Here is a 23,072-nt window from a genome sequence, read left to right as displayed (position 1 = left end):
TACGTGTTCATACCAAAATGATTAAGGTTTCCCTGTAATAAAAAATAAATATTTCCAAACAGTGTATATATAAATAAAATATTCATATAAAATACAGCTGGTGTATAATATAATATCTAATAATTGTTAATTTTTTTATTAGCCCTGCTTTTAGGGTTATGCTAATTATATATTGAAGAGTTTAGCAGTGATCAGATTAACTGCAGTGATTTTGAAGCCAGGCAGTGAATTGGAAGAGATTTGAAGTGAGGCAGGAAAAGTGTTAGTTCAACATTATCCTCCTAACTCGACCTTAGTCCAACATTTTAGCTTCCTTTAGAAGCTTTAAGTAATTGAAGTTTCTTATGCATACAGAGTTCCATCTTTTATAACTTATATAAGTAATTGAACCATAAGTTTCTCTCTTCTTATATCTTCTCTTGGGTTCTCTAAATTCAAATACTGATTTTCTCCATCTCTTCTTTTATTTTTTATTTTAGCCTTTGTTTCATAAAGTTCTTCTCCACAATATGAGTGTTCCTATTAGAATTCTTGGCTCTGAATCTTTCCTTGAATTGATGGATCATCTTAAGTCAAAGAAAGTACTACATCACGTTATATCAAGAACTTTCATTTCAATTCATCAAGACAAGGTGTTGCATCATAACAAGTAAGTGCTCTTTCAAAATGGCTTCCCCTTATTTCTTCCAAACTCATTTGCATGTCATGTCAATTTTCAATTTTCACTCATTTTCTTCTTAACCGATACTTCTTAGTATTTTTTACGACTCATATTTTATATTCAATTTATCATTTTTTATCAATTACAATAATATGGACTTTATTGTCTTCAAATTCTAAATTTTTCCTAATATTACATTTATGCACTCTTTTTCTTATAACTTGAGTTATATACAAATTTTAATTTTTTAGATAAAATATTCCATTATCATCAAGTAAAGAAGTATTTTAATATTAAATTATATTTAAATGTTCAAATATATTAGTAATGATATATTCCAATTAACATTGGTTGATACTATTAAAAACTTTTCGGTTAAAATCAACAAGAATTTTTATTCTATTGAATATAACTGTTTTTTAGTGATACTATATAACATTTTACTGATTTTTCAGTCTAAACATGTAAAAAGTTTATATTTTGTATATAACTTTTATTAATGAAAAAAATTATCTTATTGTTTTTTTTTTTACTTGTTGAAAATACAAAAGAGAATAATATGATTAAAAACTTGCCTGTATCTATAACTAAAATGAAGAATGTTAATTAAGAAGACTTTTAATTACTTTAAGGACATCCTTGGTGACAATAATAAATAAAATAAAGTAATTATTCTCTCATGTCATTATTAGTCGTAACTACACTTAATATAATTTCAAAATCATAAGTTTTTTTTCTTAGTCTTTTTTTTAAAATAAAATAAATAATATACTAAAAATGAAATAATTTGAGAATATAAAACATCAGGAAATGTTTATTGAATACAAAATCAAGATTGAAGATAATTTCTTACGTGCAAAACAATCTCAAAAATCAAAGAACCAAGTCTTCCTTTGTAAGATCACGTGCTTATTCTAGAGACTTTTCAATGGCCATTTCTAGAGAGAAATTGATCATGTGTGAGAACAAGGGGTTATTTACCCTAGTTTCTATTTCATATCATGTTGTTGTAATGTATAATTTGATCCTAAATGAGAAACTATAATTTAAAAAATAATTGAAAATGATAATCTCTTCTTCTAACTTCCACCGACCCTTTTGTCATCATCATCATCACAACTTGTCATTGTTGACAACAGCTTCTTAAAATCAAAGAAGGATCATCTCCCATCTTTATTTTCTTCTAATATAATGTTATAATGGATAACTCTTCTTTTATGAAAATGAAATAAATATGTGATAAACCAAAAAATACAAGTAGCTCAACAAATCTAAAAAGAGTTCTTAATTCTCTAAAATTAAACTCAACCTTACAAGAACAAGTATACTATAGATATGGAGTTTTGACAGCATGCTTAATGAAAACTATGAATCTAATAATCAATCAGAAACAAGTGGATATGGTATATGTTTGATTCAGGATCATATTCAAATTTCAAATAGAATTATCTGAATTCAACATTCAGATTCAGCAATCAGCATTAAAAGCCATCATCATTAAAAGCCATCACAGGAAATAATTAAGTTCAACTTATATTAATTTTGCAATATATTATTTTTCAACGACTATTTTGCATTGTTGGGTTTGGTAAGCTACTTGGGCAAGTAGTGTTACCTATTAATGAGGGTGCTTTGATTTTATGTGAAACGTTAATTGCATCAAAATTCATGGCCAATGGTTTTGGTGCAAGTTGAGGAATAATAGGGTCCCATCTACACTAGTAAAAAACACTTTCTATAGCTTCTAATGGACATAATCACCTTCTTGTACATAGATTCTAGACAAAAACCAAACCCAACTTTTTGAGTTCTAGATATGGAGAAAACTCCCCACTGAAATAAAATCCATAATGGAAACATAAATTTATTTGAGTTTATATTTTAAAAATATTTTTTTTTGAAATATAAAAAAAAAAAGTAAAAAATATCTGCAAATAGTGGGTAGTATAAAATAATAAGAATTATTGTAGAAAATGGTAGTACAAGTTGCATAATTTAGTTGTCCATTGCTCTGGTTTATAAAGAAGAAGAGAGAATATGCGAAGGAGCAAGTTGGGAGATGCAATTAAAGATTGTTTGTTTGTTTGTGGGCACAGCTCCAAGACTGTGACATTACAATTTGGATAAGAAGATGCAGTCTTCTTCACAAACATCTCACAGCTGAATCGTACTAAGGGCCATTAATAATCTGAATTCAGAATAAAAAAGCTAATTTTACATAAATATAGACTATCCTTATAATATATACAAAAATTAAATATTAAGAAATACTTCAATATTATTTTGCTACGAAATCCATGCTTATTTGTAAAAGGTTTAAATATATTTTTTGTTAACGTCAAATTAGTTTTTAGAATTTAGGATTTCCATTTTATGAAAAAAAATAATTTTTAAAATTCTAAATTAAAGTTAATGTAAATTTTATAAAAAGAAATTAAATATCATTATAAAATCAGAATAAAAGTAAAATACATTTCAAACAAATAAATTGAAAGAAGTTTCTCCACAAATTGCCTAAATTTAAATAAATAAATTTTATGTTTAGTAAGTTAATATAATTATATTATTTTAAATAATAAACTTAAATGCATATAATAATTACAATGAACCACGTAAAAGTAGTGATATTATTACATATATAAAACCCTCCTTAAAATTTGTAATCTCTAGTTTCAAATATTAAAGTCAACAACAAAAATTTTAATCCATATTTTAACAAAGTATTGTGTAGCCTATTTTACCATCATATACACAAGTTGATAAAACAGTGTACAATAACATAAAATGCTTATCAAACTTAAAATTTTACTTTCAATTATTACACATTAGTTGTGTAACACAGTTGAGTCACACTACATATTTAGTCTTAGAAGTAAAAATACCTTGACATTGAGTTTTAACATTGTACTATTAGACATCGAATGGTCTTAAGACATATCGATATCGAATGGTCCTAAGACATATCGATATCGAATGGTCCTAAGACATATCGATATCGAATGGTCCTAAGACATATCGATATCGAATGGTCCTAAGACATATCGATATCGAATGGTCCTAAGACATATCGATATCGAATGGTCCTAAGACATATCGATATCGAATGGTCCTAAGACATATCGATATCGAATGGTCCTAAGACATATCGATATCGAATGGTCCTAAGACATATCGATATCGAATGGTCCTAAGACATATCGATATCGAATGGTCCTAAGACATATCGATATCGAATGGTCCTAAGACATATCGATATCGAATGGTCCTAAGACATATCGATATCGAATGGTCCTAAGACATATCGATATCGAATGGTCCTAAGACATATCGATATCGAATGGTCCTAAGACATATCGATATCGAATGGTCCTAAGACATATCGATATCCGGTACTGATAGAATGTTACTGACCAACACAAAAATATATTAAGGTAAACTAATGATTAGTTTAGGATAAACCTACAAAAGATTAGGTAATATACTTCTAATCATGGTACGTACGCTAATCTTGACTCAATGGTAGAAGGACTCATCAATGCCATATAAATAGACACAACAGCCAAAACAAATATACATCATTATTACAACATTTATTAGATCTGAATACTTACTTGAACATCGAAAAACCTTTTGCAAATGTACTTCCTACTAAGAGTCAAAGTTTGTATGCTAGGAGAGGAAGTGGAAGGAAAGAGAGTGTGACGGAAGAAAATGAATATTTAGAATTACTATATCAGTTTCTTTACAAGTTTGATTATACTTAATTGATTATTCTTAACAATCAAAGGACATGGTGAACATGTTATTTTACTCAGCATAATAATTATGTCAACCATTTAAGGGTACTTCTTATCTATTTTATAATCAAATTAGTGTCATCCAAGTTAAAAAAAAAACACATGTTCAAAAGTAAAAAAAATAAAATTCCAAACGATGTAGTATTATGAAAAATACAACAAAACATTTATTCAAAATCAGCATAGGGAATGAGAATAGGTTAACAGAATTGATCATGTGGCTTGACATAGTTAATTATGCTCACAGCCATTATTTCCAACAACATAATTAATTTTATAGTATGTTTCAGAGTATAATTGGTTGTCCACATAATCAATTATGTGAAACAGGATGCATATCAATGTACATCACAACATTAGCATTAGCATGTTAGCATGTGATATATTTGTCTAAAGATGGGTAAAAGAGGAAATAGACATTCTCACTTTCTCTTCCACCTAAATCTTAGTTCAAATGCATGCAACTTTCTCATCATTTTCTTTCAAATTGCTATATCCAAATCAACCATCTTCACCAATCTACTTTTTACATTCCCACGTTTCAATTATATTCAACTTTACATTTGTTGGAACAAATTCTAAGTCTCTTCATCTGATACAATTAAAAGTAATTTTTAAATAAGATATAAAACTAAGAACACTTTATTGTGCCAATAAGGCACATGTTTCGGTAACCACCTGTGATAATTCTGATTCAGGACTTGGAAATGGTACTATAAACATAGTTTTTGTTGTAAGGTATTTCAGAAAGCACAATAATTTTTATCTTTTACTCTTAAGTTCTGATAAAGTATGAAAACTTGCATACAAACACTCATGGATGTTGAACTGAAGTGAACAAGTATTCCAACACACACCCTTGTTCTGTCAAAATTTCCAACTTGCTAGTATTTCTGAGAAATATCTAGTTGGAAGGTTTCCCCAAATTCCAAGGCTAGAACATATGCTAGAACACAGGATTGTGTTTACATCATTGGATGACCTGTTAATTGAAAACAACTATTTAAAACAAGACTTTGTGTTGTGGGGGGCCCTTTTTCCATTGACAAACAAATATAAATATCTACCTTAGCTACTAACCATTTTTCAATCCAATAATCCACCTCACATTGCTTCATCACTCCTTAAAGATGACAACAGCAGAAGAAACTTCAAACTTGGATCTCATAAGCCAACATCTCTTAGGTGAAAACATCTCAAACTCCTTTTTCTCCAACCTCAATCCTGTCAAGCTTGAAGCCCCCTCATCACCAGAGTTTGATTTCAGCTCATATATTTCAGAAAACACCAGTTTCTTCACTTTCCTTGAAGGCTATGACTTGGTGGCAGACATGGAGTTTGTTGATCACAAGGCCATGAATTCCACATCAACACCAACCATCCCCATCTCCTCCAAGGAACCAAAGAAATGCAATTCTCCTGAACCAATGGTGTCATCAGAGGAGAAGGCAAAGAAGGCAGAATATGATGAGGCAAAGCGTTATAGGGGAGTTAGAAGAAGGCCTTGGGGTAAGTTTGCTGCTGAAATCCGTGACCCTTCAAGGAAAGGGACAAGGGTTTGGCTTGGGACTTTTGACACTGAAATTGATGCTGCTAAGGCCTATGATTGTGCTGCTTTCAAGATGAGGGGTCAGAAGGCCATTCTGAACTTTCCTCTTGAGGCTGGAGAGTCTGATCCAAAGCCAAACAGTTGTGGCAGGAAAAGAAGAAGAGAGAGCCTTGAATTGGAGCTGCCACAGGTCCAAGTTCATCATGGTGTATCATGAAGAACTGAGAACAGTAGAGTTCATAGCATAAGTTTGTTTTCTTCAAAAATAAGATTGCCTTGCCTACTTAATCTGTACATAGAAGCAATGCTAATGTGAAATGTCTATGTGAATCTATGTTATCAAAGTTTTACTAACTTTGAGGAGCCTCAAAAAGTAGAATATTAATCAATTTCTGTTGGAAAATACACAGAAAAAACTGAACCAACACATTTTCTTGCTGTTTTTGAGGGATGCTTATCAATTATTTTCAGTTCACCTTCACTTCTGTTGACTCATACCAGTATCATTCCTTATTCAGTTCTATAATACTTAACTGTTCATTAGTTAACTGATTGTTTCTTCATTAAAAATTGTTCATTAGTTTTCATTACAGAAATACTTACCGTTATAATCCATAACTATTCATTACATGGACGTACATATACACATAATAAAATGAATGTTTTTTCTAAGTTTTAAACAATTTTGATACCATATTAAAAAATAACTTTAAGTTTAACTCAATATTATAAAACTATTTTATAAAAATAAAATTTGTATCTATTTATAAAAAATAAAATACTCTAATATTTAAATGTGATATTTAACCTATAAAAGATATAATTATCTGTACTGATATTGTATAGATAAGGAGGGGGAATTTAAGTTGATAGAAAAAACCTAAATGAAAAAATAACCATATTAAAAAATAAAATTTTAATAAAATATCCATTATTTGTTTTTTCTCTGTCTCTATTCTAAGTTTAATAAAATTTTGTTATGATAAGTTTTAAACAATTTTAATACCATATTAAAAAATAAACTTTAAATTTAATTCAATATTATAAAACTATCTTATAAAAAAAAATTTGTATCTATTTATAAAAAATAAAATATTTTATATTTAACCTTTAAAAAGATATAATTATCTATACTGATAATGTAACATAAGGAGGGGAGAATTTAAGTTGATAGAAGAAACCTAAATGAAAAAGTAACCACAGGATTCATAAATTGTGTCTGTACCATTCTGCTCCTTGTCAGTGCAGTTGTCAGAAAGAAATTAATTTTCTTTTTTCTTTTTTAAAATATTTTTTAAAGACAAAAAGTAAATATATTATGATTATATAATAAAAAATTTATAAGTAATTAAAAGTATAGTATTTAGAAAAATAATGTAAATGAGTTAAAAATAGAAAAAAAAATTGTTTGTATTTAAAAAACAATAAAAAAGTATTATTTTTTTATTAATGAAAATGAAAGTTGTGGTTACACCTTTTTACTCAATCATTATAGTTTGGTATATTTTTGTATCCAATATTATAAACATAGAAAATCACTTATTACATATTCTCTTGAATTTCTGCATGATGTGCAAAGGAGGGTAGGAGGTGATAACCACCGCTTGGGATCAGAAAGATGAAGGAAGAAGATAAAGGAAGATGAAATTGTTTATGGAAAAGGAGAAAATAACTGTCTCGTCTTATTACTTTTGCTATGTACAATATATACGAAATACAAAATACAATAGTTTGGGCTTCAGCCCAAGGAACAGAATTAGAAAGGCCCAAAACTCAATATATTCTCTTCAATTTCTTTATTATCCTTTACGTTAAAAACCGTAAACTTATAACTATAAAAATATTATATTTTTCTTAATATATTAAAAATAAAACAAAACAATATGTGATTGTCTTATTTATAAGTATAATGAGTATATATCTTAATTGAATTATGCGCTTAAAATCATTTAATTATTTTAATTAATATTATATTTTTGGTACTAAATTAACTATAGTTAATAATAAATACTAAAAAATATTAATAAAATCCCAAATGTCAAATCAGAGTTGAACTAACAAAGAGCTTGCCACATGTTTGCTTATCTTTGTTGCATATGGAAACTCTACAAATTGAAGAAGAAAAGGGTGAAAGATAATTACAAAATCTCTTTAACAAGTCACAATTACAATAAACTATGTTTATCCAAACAAGAAATTTGGGCACAAAACGACAAATAACTCATCTCATCAAATTTTATTTTACTTTATATACTTATTATTATTACATTTTTATAATATAAGATTTGATTTTACTTTAACATAGATGTTTATTTAAAATTCTATTTTTATTGTACATTTAAATTATAATTTTAATTATTCGAGAGGGTTTGATGAGAGTCGTCCAGTCATCTGTTTTCAGTTTGCAAGTTTACCTGATGGGTGTGGGGTCTTTATTTTGAGTGGCTAGGAGTGTCGTTTGTTATTCACAAGGACCCTTTGGTAAACTTCCAATAATTTAAGTTGTATTCGGCTTCTGATGTAGTTAATGGCGTTTGGAGGACGATTTGAGTTGGTGTTGTGAATGAAATTTAGAGACATAGGAACTCTGTGACCTTCGACAGGGGCGTGGTAGATGCGCTCAAAGTATTAGTTAAGTAAATGTTTGGTCTTGGATTTTTGAAAAGTTGTAATCCTTTTACGTATCCCAACTGGGTTTTGAACCTAGTGGATTGCATGAGGCTGGTTGTTTAATGTTTTCTTGAGTTTGAGTTGGTTGTTCCTTATTTAAATTGGAAGGTGTCCCTTGGTAAGAAGGTTTACAACTTTTAAACTTAAAAGCTATCATTTCCATATATAAGTTAGATGGAACCTTATCTTATTTTGTGAAATTTAATCAAGTTTTTCACAAAATTGTTTTCATAAAAACTAAAAAAATAACTTTCTCAAATAAAAGTAAAAATTTCATTAAAAATATTATTACTCTTTCTTTCTAAAAAAATCTTGTATTAATGTTTTGAGCAGTATATTTTGCCAATCAAAATGTACTAATTTTTAATTTTTATTATTATAATTTTGTTTTAAAACATTTGTTTGTTGATATTCAATTATGTTATTTAATTATATTTTTTTTAGTTTGTTTTTTTTTAAATAATATCTTGTTTGCTTAATTTAATAGGTAAAAGACTAAAAAATTTAGGAGTAGACGTTTGGAGATGAGTGAAGTATCAAATGAATTGGTAGACAATTATTTCTTCAATTAGATTTTATTGAATTTAATTGATATGTATTTGGTTAAATTCAATTATGTTCTAAAATTGGATGAATGATAATCATATGACAAATGATAAAGGATAATGAATTAACTCAATAATCAATATGTTTTCTAATTCATTTTATTCATATTCCTTTTAATTTCCCAACAACAACAAAAAAAAAAAAAAGCTAAAAACGAACCATCGCATCACTATAATATGACTTCAATGAACTCATTCTGATTTATTTTGATTTATGAAACCGATGTTCGCAAAATTGAAATGCTTAAAATATATCTAATACTAATCTCTAATAAGACATAAGACATGTTTAATACAAAATTTAAAAAAAATATTGTTTAATATTTAATATTCTTATATTCATTTGTGTTTAGGTTCACATATTTATCCTTAAAATTATAATGAATATATTTATGATTTTGAAAACATTCGTAATTTTAAAAGAGGAATTTATTCATCATAATTTCGTTTAAGAACTTTTATAAATGATTTTATACACCACAATTTTATAAATGATTTTATACGTAACTTAATTGTCTTTTTTTTCTTTTTTTTTATCAGCAAAGAATAAATAAAATAAAAAGGAGACACTTCAGGGGTGTCTCAACCCTTATACAAAACCCCAAATACAAGTAATCTAGTACCCTACCAACTAATGATCCAACAATACACAATCCCAGTACAAAATATAAGAACCCAACAAACACAGTTACATCAACCCACCAAAAAGGTTACACCCTCAAACAAAGATATACAAGAGGTTTTTGACATCAGGCTGAATTACCATAACCAAGTGTCAAACTCGATAATAAAAGACACATCACCCAACAACTAAGCCAAATCTTTGTAACAGGCAAACTGTACCAAAAATAAAAAAACTAACATCAACAAACCGATCCTTCGAGGATAGTACATAGACCAAATATTGCCTGCAAGAAAAACGTAACAGCTTCCAATCGCAGTTCTGAGCAAAGAACTCAGTCTGGCCCTGCCAAACAAAATGTCCAAGACAACCGCAATACAGAGCAGAATCATCAGTCTGACCCTGCCAGATAGGAAATACCAAAACAACCTGCACAACCACTTAAAGCTTTCCAAGCCTCAGTCTAGCCATTCATATAAGAGTTACCAAAGGAACCTGCGCAAACCACACCACAACTACCAAAACTAGGAAAGAACGTTAGTTAAAAACACAAAAAATCAGACTTTCAAATACCTCATACAACAAATAGGATCCAAACACCAGTCTGAGTAAGAGAATGCAGCCGATTTTTCTTTTACTGTGACCCAAGACCAAGTCTTCCTTTGTGCCACGGTAAAAACCTCCACTAGATCCACCCGCCCATTCTCAAACACAACCTTATTCCTGTGATTCCAAATTTCACTCACAAAACCTACCCAAATACCCCCCCAACACTTGGTAACTGCGTGATTCAGACCAAAAGGTTTGAACATCCTAAAGTGCATTTGTGCATCACAATCTAGCACCAACGGGAAACCCAACCACGTGAGACACATACCCCAAATTCTCCAAGAAATCTTACACTCAAAAAATAAATGTCTTACCGACTCTTCTTCCACACCACACAGAGGGCACCGATCGCACATCAAAGGTATACCGCGTCTTGAAAGATTGTCCTTAGTAGGAATAGCATTACGTAACACCCTCCAAGCCAAAAAATGTGTCGAAGGTAAGGTCTTTAAAGTCCAGAAATTCGCGAACAGATCCTCCCCCACTACTGACTCCTCCCCCATGAGGCACTTATATGCTACCTTCACAGAGAAATCCGTATGATCCACATCCCTCCATAGCCATTTATCAGGTTTAACTCCACCTTCTCTTGTTAACCTTTTGGTATCCAACTTCCGCATTAGAAGATCAAGTAGACTGGATTCCCACACAAAAAGATTTTTTCTCCAACGCAGTTTCCAGGACCAACCATTACTACTCCAACTCCCAACTTGTGACAGAGTACAACCAATATCCAAGGAGATTAAATATAATCTAGGGAATTTATGCATTAGAGGGATGTTTTCCAACCACTTATCCTCCCATAATCTGATTTCTTTCCCATCTCCTACTTCCCACCGACCTCTATCTTCAAAATCAAATCCCCACCCCTCTAAGTGCCAAACTTTCCTGAGGTCCCTCCACCACATCGACTCCTTACAAGACTGATCTTGAGATCTTAAACCCCTCCACCCACCGTACTTAGACTCTATAATATCCTTCCAAAACCCACTCTCTTCAGACTTAAGTCTCCATATCCATTTTCCTAGAAGAGCCAAGTTAAACTTTTCTATGTCAATGACCCCTAATCCGCCATTATCTTTCGATTGACAAATCTTATCCCACGCCACCCAAGCAATTTTCCGGTTCTCTGACCCCCATTCCCACAAAAAGTTTTTTTGTAACCTTTTCACTTCCCTCATCACAGTTACCGGCATATAAAAAATGGAGACATAGAAAAGCGGTAGGGACGTAAGCACCGATTTGATAAGACATACTCTGCCTGCCAAAGAGAGGGTTTTCCCTTTCCACGCGCTCAGCCTATTCCGTAACTTAGTGATCACACCTTCCCAAAAAAACACACCTCTTATGATTCTCACCTACCAACACCCCCAAGTAATTGAAAGGTGCCTTCATAATGTCACAATTAAGGATTGAGGCGAAAGTCATTGTCTGATTTATATTCACACCCACTCCCCCAACCTTACTCTTGGAGTAGTTAACCTTAAGACCAGAAGCAAGTTCAAAGCATTTCAGAATAGCCTTTAGTGTCAGAACATTTTGGGTTGAGGCTTTACAGAAGAAAAGAGTGTCGTCTGCGTATTGCAACATGCACACTTTTACTCGCTTTTCCCCGACTTCAATACCTTCTACTAGCTTCTTTTCTTCCGCCTGCCTAACTACCCCTGCAAGACCTTCAGCCGCAATTAGAAAAAGGAACGGTGCTAAAGGATCCCCTTGTCTTAGGCCCTTCAAAGGTTTAAACTCAGTTGTAGGGCTTCCATTTACTAACACAGATATTGAGGATGATTCTAAACAATTTTTTATCCAATCAATCCACTTACCACAAAAACCCAATCTTCCCATCATGTAGTAAAGAAACTCCCAACTAACTGAGTCGTATGCCTTTTCATAGTCCACCTTAAACACCACACATTCTTTCTTTTTCCTTTTTACCTCCTCCAGTGTCTCGTTAGCCACTAACACACTGTCCAACAAACCTCTTCCTTTCAAGAAAGCAGACTGTCTGGGATCAATAACTTTGTTTAGTACCCTTTTTAACCTTGAAGAAAGGATTTTAGAGATAATTTTATACACACAACCCACCAAAGAGATCGGTCTAAACTCATTCAGTTGTTGTGGATTTGCAACCTTTGGAACCAGGGTAATAAATGAGGCATTAGAACCTTTCGGCCAACTTCCACCCTCTGCAAACCTTTGTACCGCATTCACAACATCTTCTTTTAAAAAATCCCAACAGAATTTTATAAAGCCAAAATTAAAACCATCCGGCCCAGGACTTTTGGAGTTGTCACAATTCCATACTGCCTCCTTAACTTCCTCTTCAGAAATACTTCCAACCAACATTACATTGTCCTCCCTAGATATCCCCTTAAACCGAACATTATCCAATCTAACCAGAGGACTTCCCCCCCACTAAATCTGCCCTCAAAAAATTCCTTCACTCTAACCTTTACTTCGGTTGGGTCTTCGCACCACTGATCTCTGACCTTGAGACCATTAATCCCGTTAAACATCCTCCTCCACTTAATGCTTGAATGAAAAAATTTTGTATTCAAATCCCCCTGACTTAACCAACTGAATCTTGCTTTTTGCTATAAAATCGCCTCTTGTTTCACTCGGACTTGCCCCAGGTCAGCTAACAGTTGTCTCCTTTCTTCTCTATCTTCCACACTCAAGTCCCCCTCGTCATCTTTTCCATCCAGATCTTGGACTCTCTTTTCCAATTCCACTCTTTGTTTATTCACATCTCCAAAGACGTGTTTGTTCCAGTTCCTTATATCAAACTTTAACCTTTTCAATTTCTCCTTTAAAACGTACAAACCGTTTCCCCTGATATCGTAGCTTACCCACTTAAACCTTACAAATTCCTTAAACTGACCGTCTTTTTGCCACACATCAAGACATCTAAACGGTTTTGGACCCCAGTCGATATTTATCTCCTTTAACACTAAAGCACAATGATCTGAAACCGATCTCCCTTCTGCATACAATTTACTTCCCGGCCACTCCTCTAACCATTCAAGGGAGACTAGAACTCTGTCTATTATGCTCTTCACTGTCCCATTAGGTTTGTACCAGGTAAACTTTCTACCCACCAAAGGAATATCAACCAGACTAGACTCCTCAATGAACTTATTAAAGCTTTGTATTTCACTTCCATAATTTGCATTATAATTTTGACCTCTTCTCTCCCCAGCACATCTAATAGAATTAAAATCTCCAGCTACACACCATATTTTTATTCGGTGATTTTTCCTTATCTCACATATCTCATCCCAAGTACTTCTCTTTTCTCTTAAAGAGCCTCCACAGTAAATATTAACTATTATTACTTCCAATGGCTTTCCTACCTTCCATATTCCTTCAATAATTGAATAGTTGTTCCCACATCTGAACCCTTTTAATTCAAAACAATTTTTCTTCCACATTGTGATTATTCCTCCACCATTATTAACTGCTCCAACCTCAATCCAGTCGATTTCATTTGATCCCCACATTTGATAACACTTTTCCTTACTAAAATGTTCGCATTTTGTTTCCTGCAAGCAGATAAAACCAACTTGTTGTTCTTTAATGAGCTTACTAATATACTTCCTTTTTATCATTCCACCCAAACCCCTAATATTCATACTAATCAGCTTCATCATTAACGACATTTTGCCCAACCCAACCTAAACCCTCATTCCCGTTGTCCCTTTCTTCCAAACTTTTTAACTTGTTTAAAATATCAACCTCATTTCCAAACCGAGAGTATCCTACCTTCTTTCCTGAATTCCATATTCTATCTGCTTCCACCTTCTCGTTATTCAACCAGACCAAACAGTTATTAGTATCATTATTAGTAAAAACAGTAGAACTAGATACTAACCTTACATTCGTTTGTGAGAAATGAATACATCGGAACGTGTAGGTCCCACCTCTTATGACTTACTGTTGCTACATTCCCCAACTTCCATCACCCTTTGCCTGGGATTGGGTAACACAATACATTGATGGTGAAGAAGCATGTTCCCCATAGGGCTCACGGAGGTGCCCCCAGAAAAAGTTGCAGCCATGCACAACGGTCTACGGACCACCAAAGAATACGCAGGATTGCTACCAGACTCCGATGACGTTTCCGCCACCACCAAATCAGTGTCTCCGGCATGTGGAGTAGGCGTGGCTAGGCAATCCGGAGTGACCTTCGAAACACATGCAGCGGCCATTGGAGAACCACGGGTAGAGGAAGACGCGTCAACGGCAAGGGGAGCCTCCGTAACGGCGTCGCGCCTGAGACCGCAAACGGAGGCCAGGCCCTTGTCGTCGTGGCCGGCGGAGGCCAGACCCGCGACGTCGTGGCCGGCGGAGGCGTCCTCCGTTCGTGGACCACATCGCACGACCAACGGAGCCATTGCCATGGTTGCCGTGAGTGTAGACGAGCCCCACCGTGTGTACGCTGTCGCTACCGAAGCTCCATCGTCGCCGGCGGCCGCAACCAGTGGTGGGTGATGGACGCTGCAAGGTTGACCTAGGGCCACGTCTGCCCTACTTCCCACACCAGATAGTTCTGATTCAGTAAGTTTTGGGCCAGATCCAGCTAGGCACACCCCCCTCTCTAAAGATTGAAATTGGGTCCAATCGTACTCAAGAGGCCCAATATCAACAAAAAGACTTTTAATCTCAATTAAGGTTTGCCTCTGCCCACCTACCTCATTAAATGCAACGTTATAATCTCTAGACAGCCTCTCTACCTCATTAATGCAACCATCTTGGCCACCTAACCCATTAATTACCTCATTAAGTTGTTTATCATATTGTTTTCCACTTAATTCCTGAGCTTCCATGTCATCACACCTAGCTGTTGCAGTCGCATACTGGTTCTGTACCTCCTTGCGGCGGAGCTCCGCTTCCTCCACCGTCTTGTCCTCCCCTACACCGCCATGGAAAAATAAATTACTACTGAACTCTGACTCTTCCGATTCACCACCCTCTCTCCCTGCGAAACTACCAAGTTCGTCATCAGAATTAATTTCCCGTTCACCAAATTGGCTTCTTCTAATTTTATTGACAGGTTCTTCTTCAATAGCAATTTGACAAATAGTCTCATTAATCTTCATGCAAAATGACCAACGAACATCTCTTGCTACAGGCAATTTAATTAAGACTCTTGCAAATTCTAGTTCTTCCATCTCCAATGTATCCTTATCAATTTCTACAAGAGTTCCTACCATAGCCACAATACTTTCCAAACTATGTCTACTCCACAGATTCAAGGGCTACCCTCTAATTCTAGCCCAAACAAATTTTTCTGACACCGTAAAGTCTTTCTCCCAAGGGGTAATTGATTCAAACCACTCTTTATTTTCCTCTATGGTCTTTTTAATCAAATTCACATCTTCTTCCGACAACAATACGCAATTGCCTCCCATGAACTGCACTAGAATAAATTTAAAACCACCCAAGATAAAACTTTCCTTCATATCCCTAGCCAAATTTGGTTCGACAGTTTTCCCAATGAAGCAGTTGTCTAACCACTCTGAATGATGCACCTCTGCCTTGAACGCTATGTGATTCTTCGTCCTTTTTTCCCCTTACCACCTTTCTCCACAGTAGAAGGGTACGTTAACTTTTCCTTTTCCTTCCAAACGTTAAGACTCCGAGTACCATTAGACTCTACGTTCCACTTCTTCCTTGGTGCGTTGTCTCTACTGACTATTGGTTTGGGAACTACCTTCCTAACGTACCTTGGCTCCCTGTCTCTGCCGAATTTTGGTCGGTTTACCCTTACTTTCCAATAACCAATCCAAACTGAATCCAATCTCCTTTCCAGGTCTACCACATCCACCACACCTTGAAATTTGACAAACCCAAACCTCTGATTTTTGTTATTCATTCTTCTAGAAATAAACACGTCAACCACTCTTCCCCATCTCTGAAACACTCTCCACATGTCCTCCTTTTGGTATTCAGGAGGAAAATTTGTGAAGAAAAAATTAATGTTTGAGTTCTTCATCCCAGAACCCCTCTTCCTCACGATGTGCCACTCCCCCTCTCTCTCTAACATGGTTAACTTAATTGTCTGTATAAAATCATTTCAAAAGCGTTGTCTTTACAGTTGAAAAAGGTAATTAGTAAGGTCATTGATGTCAGACAGTCTGCTTTTCTTGAAGGAAGGGGTTTGCTGGATAACGTGTTAGTAGCCAATGAAGTTTTGGATGAGGTGAAGAGAAAGAAGAAAAGGGGCATTTTCTTTAAGGTGGATTTTGAAAAGGCATATGACTCTATGAGGTGGGAGTTCATTTACTATATGTTAGAAAGGGTCGGATTCTGTAGTAGATGGATTCATTGGATTAAGGGGTGTCTAGAATCGGCTTTAGTGTCAGTTCTTGTGAATGGTAGTCCGACTAAGGAATTTTTGCCAAAGAAGGGACTTAGGCAGGGTGACCCGCTAGCTCCGTTTTTGTTCCTTATTGCAGCTGAAGGTTTGGCGGGAGTGTCAAGGATGACAGTTGAGAAGAATATGATTGATAGCTTGGAAATTGGAGGGAAAAAAGTGAAGGTAAACATGTTGCAATATGTCGATGATACCATATTCTTTTGTGAAGCAAACATCAAAAGTGTCTTTAATATAAAAGTGGCTTTAAATTGTTTTGAACTCTCTTCTGACCTTAAGGTGAACTTCTCGAAGAGCAAGATTGGTGGCGTGGGGGTCGATCAGATAATGATTCATCGTTTTACGACTCTTCTAAATTGTGAAGTGATGGTAACTCCTTTTGTTTACTTGGGAATGCAGGTAGGAGGGTGCCACAAGAGACGGGTGTTTTGGGTTGGGGTGGTTGACAGTCTGAGGAGTAGATTAAGCAGGTGGAAAGGTAGGTTCTTGTCAATGGCAGGGAGAATTTGCCTGATTAAGTCGGTACTTTCCTCTATTCCGTTGTTTTATATGTCCTTATTCAAAATACCCTCTGCGGTAGCAAATGAGATAGTGAGATTACAAAGGGATTTTTTATGGGGGTGGGGATATGATGGAAGAAAGGTTGTCCGGGCTTCTTGGAAAAAGGTGTGTGAACCACATGAGACCGGTGGTCTTGGCATCATTGACTTAAGGGTTTTTAATTTGGCGTTGCTTGGTAAATGGATTTGGCGATTGAGATCTGATAAGGGTAGTTTGTGGAAGGAGATTCTTGAGTCTAAGTACGGGGGTTGGAGAGTTTTGAGAAAGGGAGGGAAAAGTAGTAAGGACTCTCTTTGGTGGAGAGATTTGAAGGAGGTTTGGAGTTCGGAGGGTTGGGGTCGGAATTTTGAAGATGCTATCAAGTGGAGGAGTGGTACAGGGAAGGAAATTGTTTTCTGGGAAGACAATTGGGTGGGCAACGGAGCTTTGAAGGAAGTTTTCACGAGGTTGTTTTCCTTGAGTTTGTCAAAAGAATCTAAGGTGGCCGAGTTTGGGGCGTGGAATAATGGGCAATGGGCTTGGACATTCGCCGGGAGAAGGAGTCTTTTTGAATGGGAGAAGCAATTGGAGTGCCAGTTCTCACAGGTAGTACAAGGTGTGTTTGGACTTGGAAAAGGAGGATAGTTGGGTCTGGAAGGATGGGGAGGGGTTATCATATACAGTTAATTCTGCCTATAATCGTCTTAGGAGGGGTCGGGAAGGTGAGAATGCCATTGTGTTTAAACAGCTTTGGAGATGTAAAGCCCTGCCTTCTGCACTTGTTACTGCCTGGAGGGTGTTGGAAAATAAGCTAGCTACTAGGGTTAACTTGGAAAAGCGCGGGATTGCAATTGAAAGTCCTTTATGTAGTCTTTGTAGGGTGGAGGTGCAATCAACTAACCATTTGTTTTTTGAGTGCAGATTTGCTTGGCTAGTGTGGAGTCGTTGTTTTGCATGGCTTGGAGTGCAGTTTGTGTCCCATAATGATCGACTGCTAAATTTTTTCTCAGTTTAGATTGTGTAATGCGTCTGCTTTAGCAAGTGAGATGTGGGGAATGATTTGGATTGCAGTGGTAAGTGAGTTGTGGAAGCATAGAAACAATGTAATCTTTAATGGGGGAGTTGTCGATGGTTTAAAAGTGGCTGCTTTGGTTCAAGTGAAGACTTGGTCTTGGATTACGTCCAAGTCTCTCTCTGTTTTGTTCTCCTTTTCCGAGTGGTGTCTCGAACCTTTGGTCGGTATGACGATGATTTCTTGAATTTTTTTTAGCTTAGATTGTATGGGTTGAGTTAGGGTTGTTTAGTAATTCTAGGTGTCTGGCGGTGTGAGTGTTGAGATGGAGTGTCTTAGATATTTTATATTTATATAAGGGTTGAATCACTCCCTGAAGTGGTTCATATTTATTTATTTTTTATTATCGATAAAAGAAAAATTGTAGTTTATGACGAAATTTAGTTAATTTTAGAAAGATTGATGTATCCTATGATGAAATTAAACTTGAATGATGAATGTGATGGGTCGTTACAAATTACAATCAAACTTAATTCTAACCACTCGATTTTGTTTCATCATTAAAGAATGAAAACGATCTCTCATTAAAATATTTGTCTGTTAAAATATTTTACAAATTAATACTTGCAAAATAGAACGAACCATATCAACTACAATACCAAATTAAATTAAAAAATATTAATTCAATTTCATAAAATTAATTTATAATTCAATTTCATAAAATCAATTTATAATAAAATAAGATTTATATATTATAATTTAATTATATTTCAATCTCCAACACTTTTTTAAAGTAAATTTATATTTTTTATTTTATTTTTTATAATCTTTCCCTGTCATTTTCTTCTTTTTGAATTGTGAAGGAGACGGAGAAAGCAATTGGCATGGGGAAAATAACACCTAATCACATACATTCTCCTCCAATTTATTATACCCTTAACATCAAAAATTATATATCAAAATTCAAATTATTTATTAAAAACCATCTAATCAGTTCGTGCTTTAATTTATTACTTAATTATCAATTGGTCTTTAATTTATTAATGAGTTTATGGTATTTATAATCAAGATGTGGAGTTCAAATTTTGTAAATAAAATAATGTTATTGAAAGAGAAATTTTAAGTGAAAATTTTGAAGTTAAGTTTTTTTTTACAAATACACCAGATTTTATAGTTCAACATAAACTTTTATAATGACCAAGTCTAAACTCTGATGCTTTTAAGACAATTATGTATATATCAATAATAATTTTTTTTTATTAAAATTTTCATCTACACACATCTCTTTATCTGTTCAAGAGCCGTCAACTTCATTTATATTTATCTTTCTCATCAACACTCATCTTCTTTACTCACTAAATTTTTATTTTATTTTATTTTCTATGATCACTACAATAAAATTATTTTTAAAAATAAAAAATAATTAATCATTATATTAAATAAATTAAATATTATTTAAAAATATTATTATTATTTAAAATAATTTTTATTATTATAAAATTTATAAATAATTATTTAATGATTTTTTTACTATATAGTTTTTAAATTGATACCTCATTAGTTACCAATATTTTACCTACTAATTATATATTAATTTAAAAATTTAAATATTAATAATCTAATTTAATCGTAATTAATTATTATTTTTTGTAAAATTAATTTTTTATTTATTGATTTTCTAGGGATGAAGGTTATGCTTTCAGGAAATTTAACAAGCACTTGCTGATGAAACTTATGCAACAGTAACATAACATTCATGGTACAAAATAGTGAATCATTAACCAAACATTTAAAAATTAAATATTTTTTCATTATACTCGTAAAATTAATTTTATTTTTGGTTCAAACTTTATGTCATCCAACTTGTCTGTAATAATTGAAATAATTTTTATTGAAATAATTTAAATTTAAATTGATAACAAAAACCAATTTTATGTTATAATATAAAAATTAAAAATATATTTAATCCAATATATAATGATTTTATTGTTTAGATAGTTTGAAATTTGAATCAATATTAAAAACTAATTTTATGTTGTAGAAAAAGAATTAAAAATATATTTAATTCAATATATAATGATTTTATTGTGTAAAAGAGTAGTCATTAGGTTGAATTGCTGCTGCTGAATTTTTTTTGGAGATGTTGTTCCTTGTCTTTGAATATGTTCAACACAACTTTTTTTTTCAGATTTTGACACATTCCTTTAATGAAATTCTGTTTAACATTGAGAAAAAAGAATCAATTATTGTTTTTGGAAATTGAAATCAATGATGAACTAATTAATAAATTGGAGAAAAGGCATGTGCCTCAAAATTTGTGTTCTTATTATAACCTAAACAAGGTGGTGGAGTGTTGCATGGCACTTGACTTTTGTTCACCAAGTGGATGCTTTTCAAACCAAACACTAAAATTCACCAAAATTCAAACATCAACTTTTTTTTCACCAAAATTGCTAGCAATATACCCTCACTTTCTTCTTGGTATATTCTAAAAGATTTTTGTTTTCATTTAATTGTGATTTTCAAAATTTAAGATAACTTATTGTTTTTATTATTTATACTCCTATTATTCACTTAATTTTTAATTGTGTTGTGATGTATGGAATTTAAACTTTCACACTTTAAGGAGTATTTGTGTTTCTCAACCTTTTACTTGTTCATTATTTGTGTTGCATTATACATTTTTTTATTGAAACTCTTTAGAAATTAAAGTAAATTTATTATTTGATCTACATAAGGAGATTAATTACTATTAGATTTGATGAGAATCTAGTGAGCACTGAAATAAATCTAAAGGTTATGAATTTTTTTCTCTTTTTAAAACTTTAACTTATTTTTTTCTCAGATAAGCCAACAATTTTATTGAAATGACAATCATAAGAACAGATGTATAGCAGCAAAAGGATTACAAAATCTTTGTCTGCCAAAACAACAAATTAAAAAGGTAAACAATTCCAATTTTTTATATAATAACATTATAACTCTTAATAATATTATTTTATATATTTTAATTACAAATTTATTTTTTATTATATATATATATATTATAAATTTACCTTAAATTTATATCCATCAAATCAGATAGCTGTATACAACCCAAAGAAAAGTATCATTTTTCAAATTGAAATCGAATAAATAATGTGAGCAACCATTTTCAATTTTCAATAAACGAATAAACAAATTTCAATATTGCTTCTAGTATAGTACATTCCTTTACCAAGGAAGGATGAAAAGGTGAAGAAGATAAGAGAAATCTTGCTTCATATTATCCTATATTTACATTAAACAAACCCATTTATCTTGATCAATCTATCAGCACTACCATTTTGGTTTATGCAAATTTGGCAACCCAAATCAGAGAGGATAATCACCAGCATCATCCCTCTTGATTAGTTCTTTTTTGGAGTTCCTCATGATTGAAAGATCAAAAGGCCATAATCTCAAACAACCATTAGTGGAGATAATGGTGACAAAGGAGGCACACTAAAGATGGTTCCCATAAGATCAGTGTCCCAAAAGCCTTTCCAACAAGATGGAGTCAAAGGGCACACCCCTTTGGGAGAGGGCTCTTCTTTCTTCATCACCTTATTACTATCCTTATTGCTAATAATTAACTCACTTTCTTCCTCTCTTTCTCTCTTCACACCAACCTTGATGCAGCATGAAACTGATTCTTCACACTCTCCAACCTCCAAAGGGAAGTTCAATATGGCTTTGCTCCCTCTCATCTTGAAAGCAGCTTTGTCATAAGCCTTAGCAGCTTCTATGGCTGTGTCAAAGGTTCCAAGCCACACCCTTGACCCTTTTCTATTGGGGTCCCGAATTTCTGCAGCAAACTTCCCCCACGGCCTTCTCCTAACCCCTCTATAGTGCTTATCCTCCCTGCTATTGTTGCCATCATCCAAAGATGAAGAAGAAGAAACTTGATTGCTGTTGTTACACATGGTTGCACCTAGTGTTGTTTTTGCTGTTGTTTCCATGTGCTGTGGCATCACAAGACCAGAGGTTAAGGAAGGGATTTTGATGTTTTTCAAGGAGGGTTTGCGGTTGCTTAGACTTGAGGATCTTGGAGGCTTGGAGAAAGATGTGGTTTGAGGCATTTGTGTGTTGTTGTTATTGCTCATGTGAACTTGAAATTGAAGTTCTTGGGGCAGCAAGTAATCAGTGATGCAAATATCAGATGGTGAAACTGAGGCCCCTAAGGTGTTTGGGATGCAAAAGGTGAAGTTGGGTTCAAAGGTTTGCATGGTGTTGTAATTGAGGTGAGTGAAAAGGGAGCAAAGTGCTAAAATTGGAGAAATGGGAGAGTGGAGAATTGAATTGATTGAGTGGAAAATGGGGAGTGAGGGGCATATAAATGTGAAGAAGGGTAGCAAAGAATGAAGAAGTGAGTTTCTAGATGGGTTCCAAGATGGTGAGAGGAAGCATCCTTTTGATAATATCAATAATTGAGGTTAGAAGAAATGTCACGTCTTATGTTATTTGTCGTTTTTGGAATTTTCAAATGTCAACTTGACTTGTGTTATGTTTATGTGTGTGGAAGTGGGACCTTCACTTCACCAAATGACTCTTCCATGCTTCTTCCTAACAGTGCCAATAAACTATAAACTTTATTTAATTTCAAGTTGAAG

At 33.3% G+C, this 23,072-nt stretch overlaps 5 protein-coding genes across 5 annotated transcripts; 2 read left to right on the top strand and 3 right to left on the bottom strand.

Moving 5' to 3' along the window:
- Positions 1–5,531: 5,531 nt before the first annotated feature.
- Positions 5,532–6,361, top strand: LOC137830456 (ethylene-responsive transcription factor ERF107-like). The gene has a single exon (XM_068637812.1). The coding sequence runs from the start codon at positions 5,589–5,591 to the stop codon at positions 6,222–6,224; it is 636 nt and encodes a 211-aa protein (XP_068493913.1). The 5' UTR covers positions 5,532–5,588; the 3' UTR covers positions 6,225–6,361.
- A 6,746-nt stretch (positions 6,362–13,107) lies between these two features.
- LOC137829452 (uncharacterized) lies at positions 13,108–14,013 on the bottom strand. Its single transcript, XM_068636256.1, has one exon. It carries the CDS (start codon positions 14,011–14,013, stop codon positions 13,108–13,110), a length of 906 nt encoding a protein of 301 aa, XP_068492357.1.
- A 2,045-nt stretch (positions 14,014–16,058) lies between these two features.
- On the bottom strand, positions 16,059–16,508 carry LOC137829451 (uncharacterized). Its single transcript, XM_068636255.1, has one exon. The coding sequence runs from the start codon at positions 16,506–16,508 to the stop codon at positions 16,059–16,061; it is 450 nt and encodes a 149-aa protein (XP_068492356.1).
- A 22-nt stretch (positions 16,509–16,530) lies between these two features.
- Positions 16,531–18,074, top strand: LOC137829450 (uncharacterized). Its single transcript, XM_068636254.1, has 3 exons — positions 16,531–16,560; positions 16,611–17,054; positions 17,289–18,074. Exons 1-3 carry the CDS (start codon positions 16,531–16,533, stop codon positions 18,072–18,074), a joined length of 1,260 nt encoding a protein of 419 aa, XP_068492355.1.
- A 3,518-nt stretch (positions 18,075–21,592) lies between these two features.
- On the bottom strand, positions 21,593–23,063 carry LOC137830455 (ethylene-responsive transcription factor ERF105). Its single transcript, XM_068637811.1, has one exon. The coding sequence runs from the start codon at positions 22,686–22,688 to the stop codon at positions 21,882–21,884; it is 807 nt and encodes a 268-aa protein (XP_068493912.1). The 5' UTR covers positions 22,689–23,063; the 3' UTR covers positions 21,593–21,881.
- Between the last annotated feature and the right edge of the window lie 9 nt (positions 23,064–23,072).

Source organism: Phaseolus vulgaris, chromosome 7 (assembly GCF_000499845.2).
Source record: "Phaseolus vulgaris cultivar G19833 chromosome 7, P. vulgaris v2.0, whole genome shotgun sequence".
Taxonomy (NCBI): Eukaryota; Viridiplantae; Streptophyta; class Magnoliopsida; order Fabales; family Fabaceae; genus Phaseolus; species Phaseolus vulgaris.
This window is presented reverse-complemented; position numbering and strand designations above follow the sequence as displayed.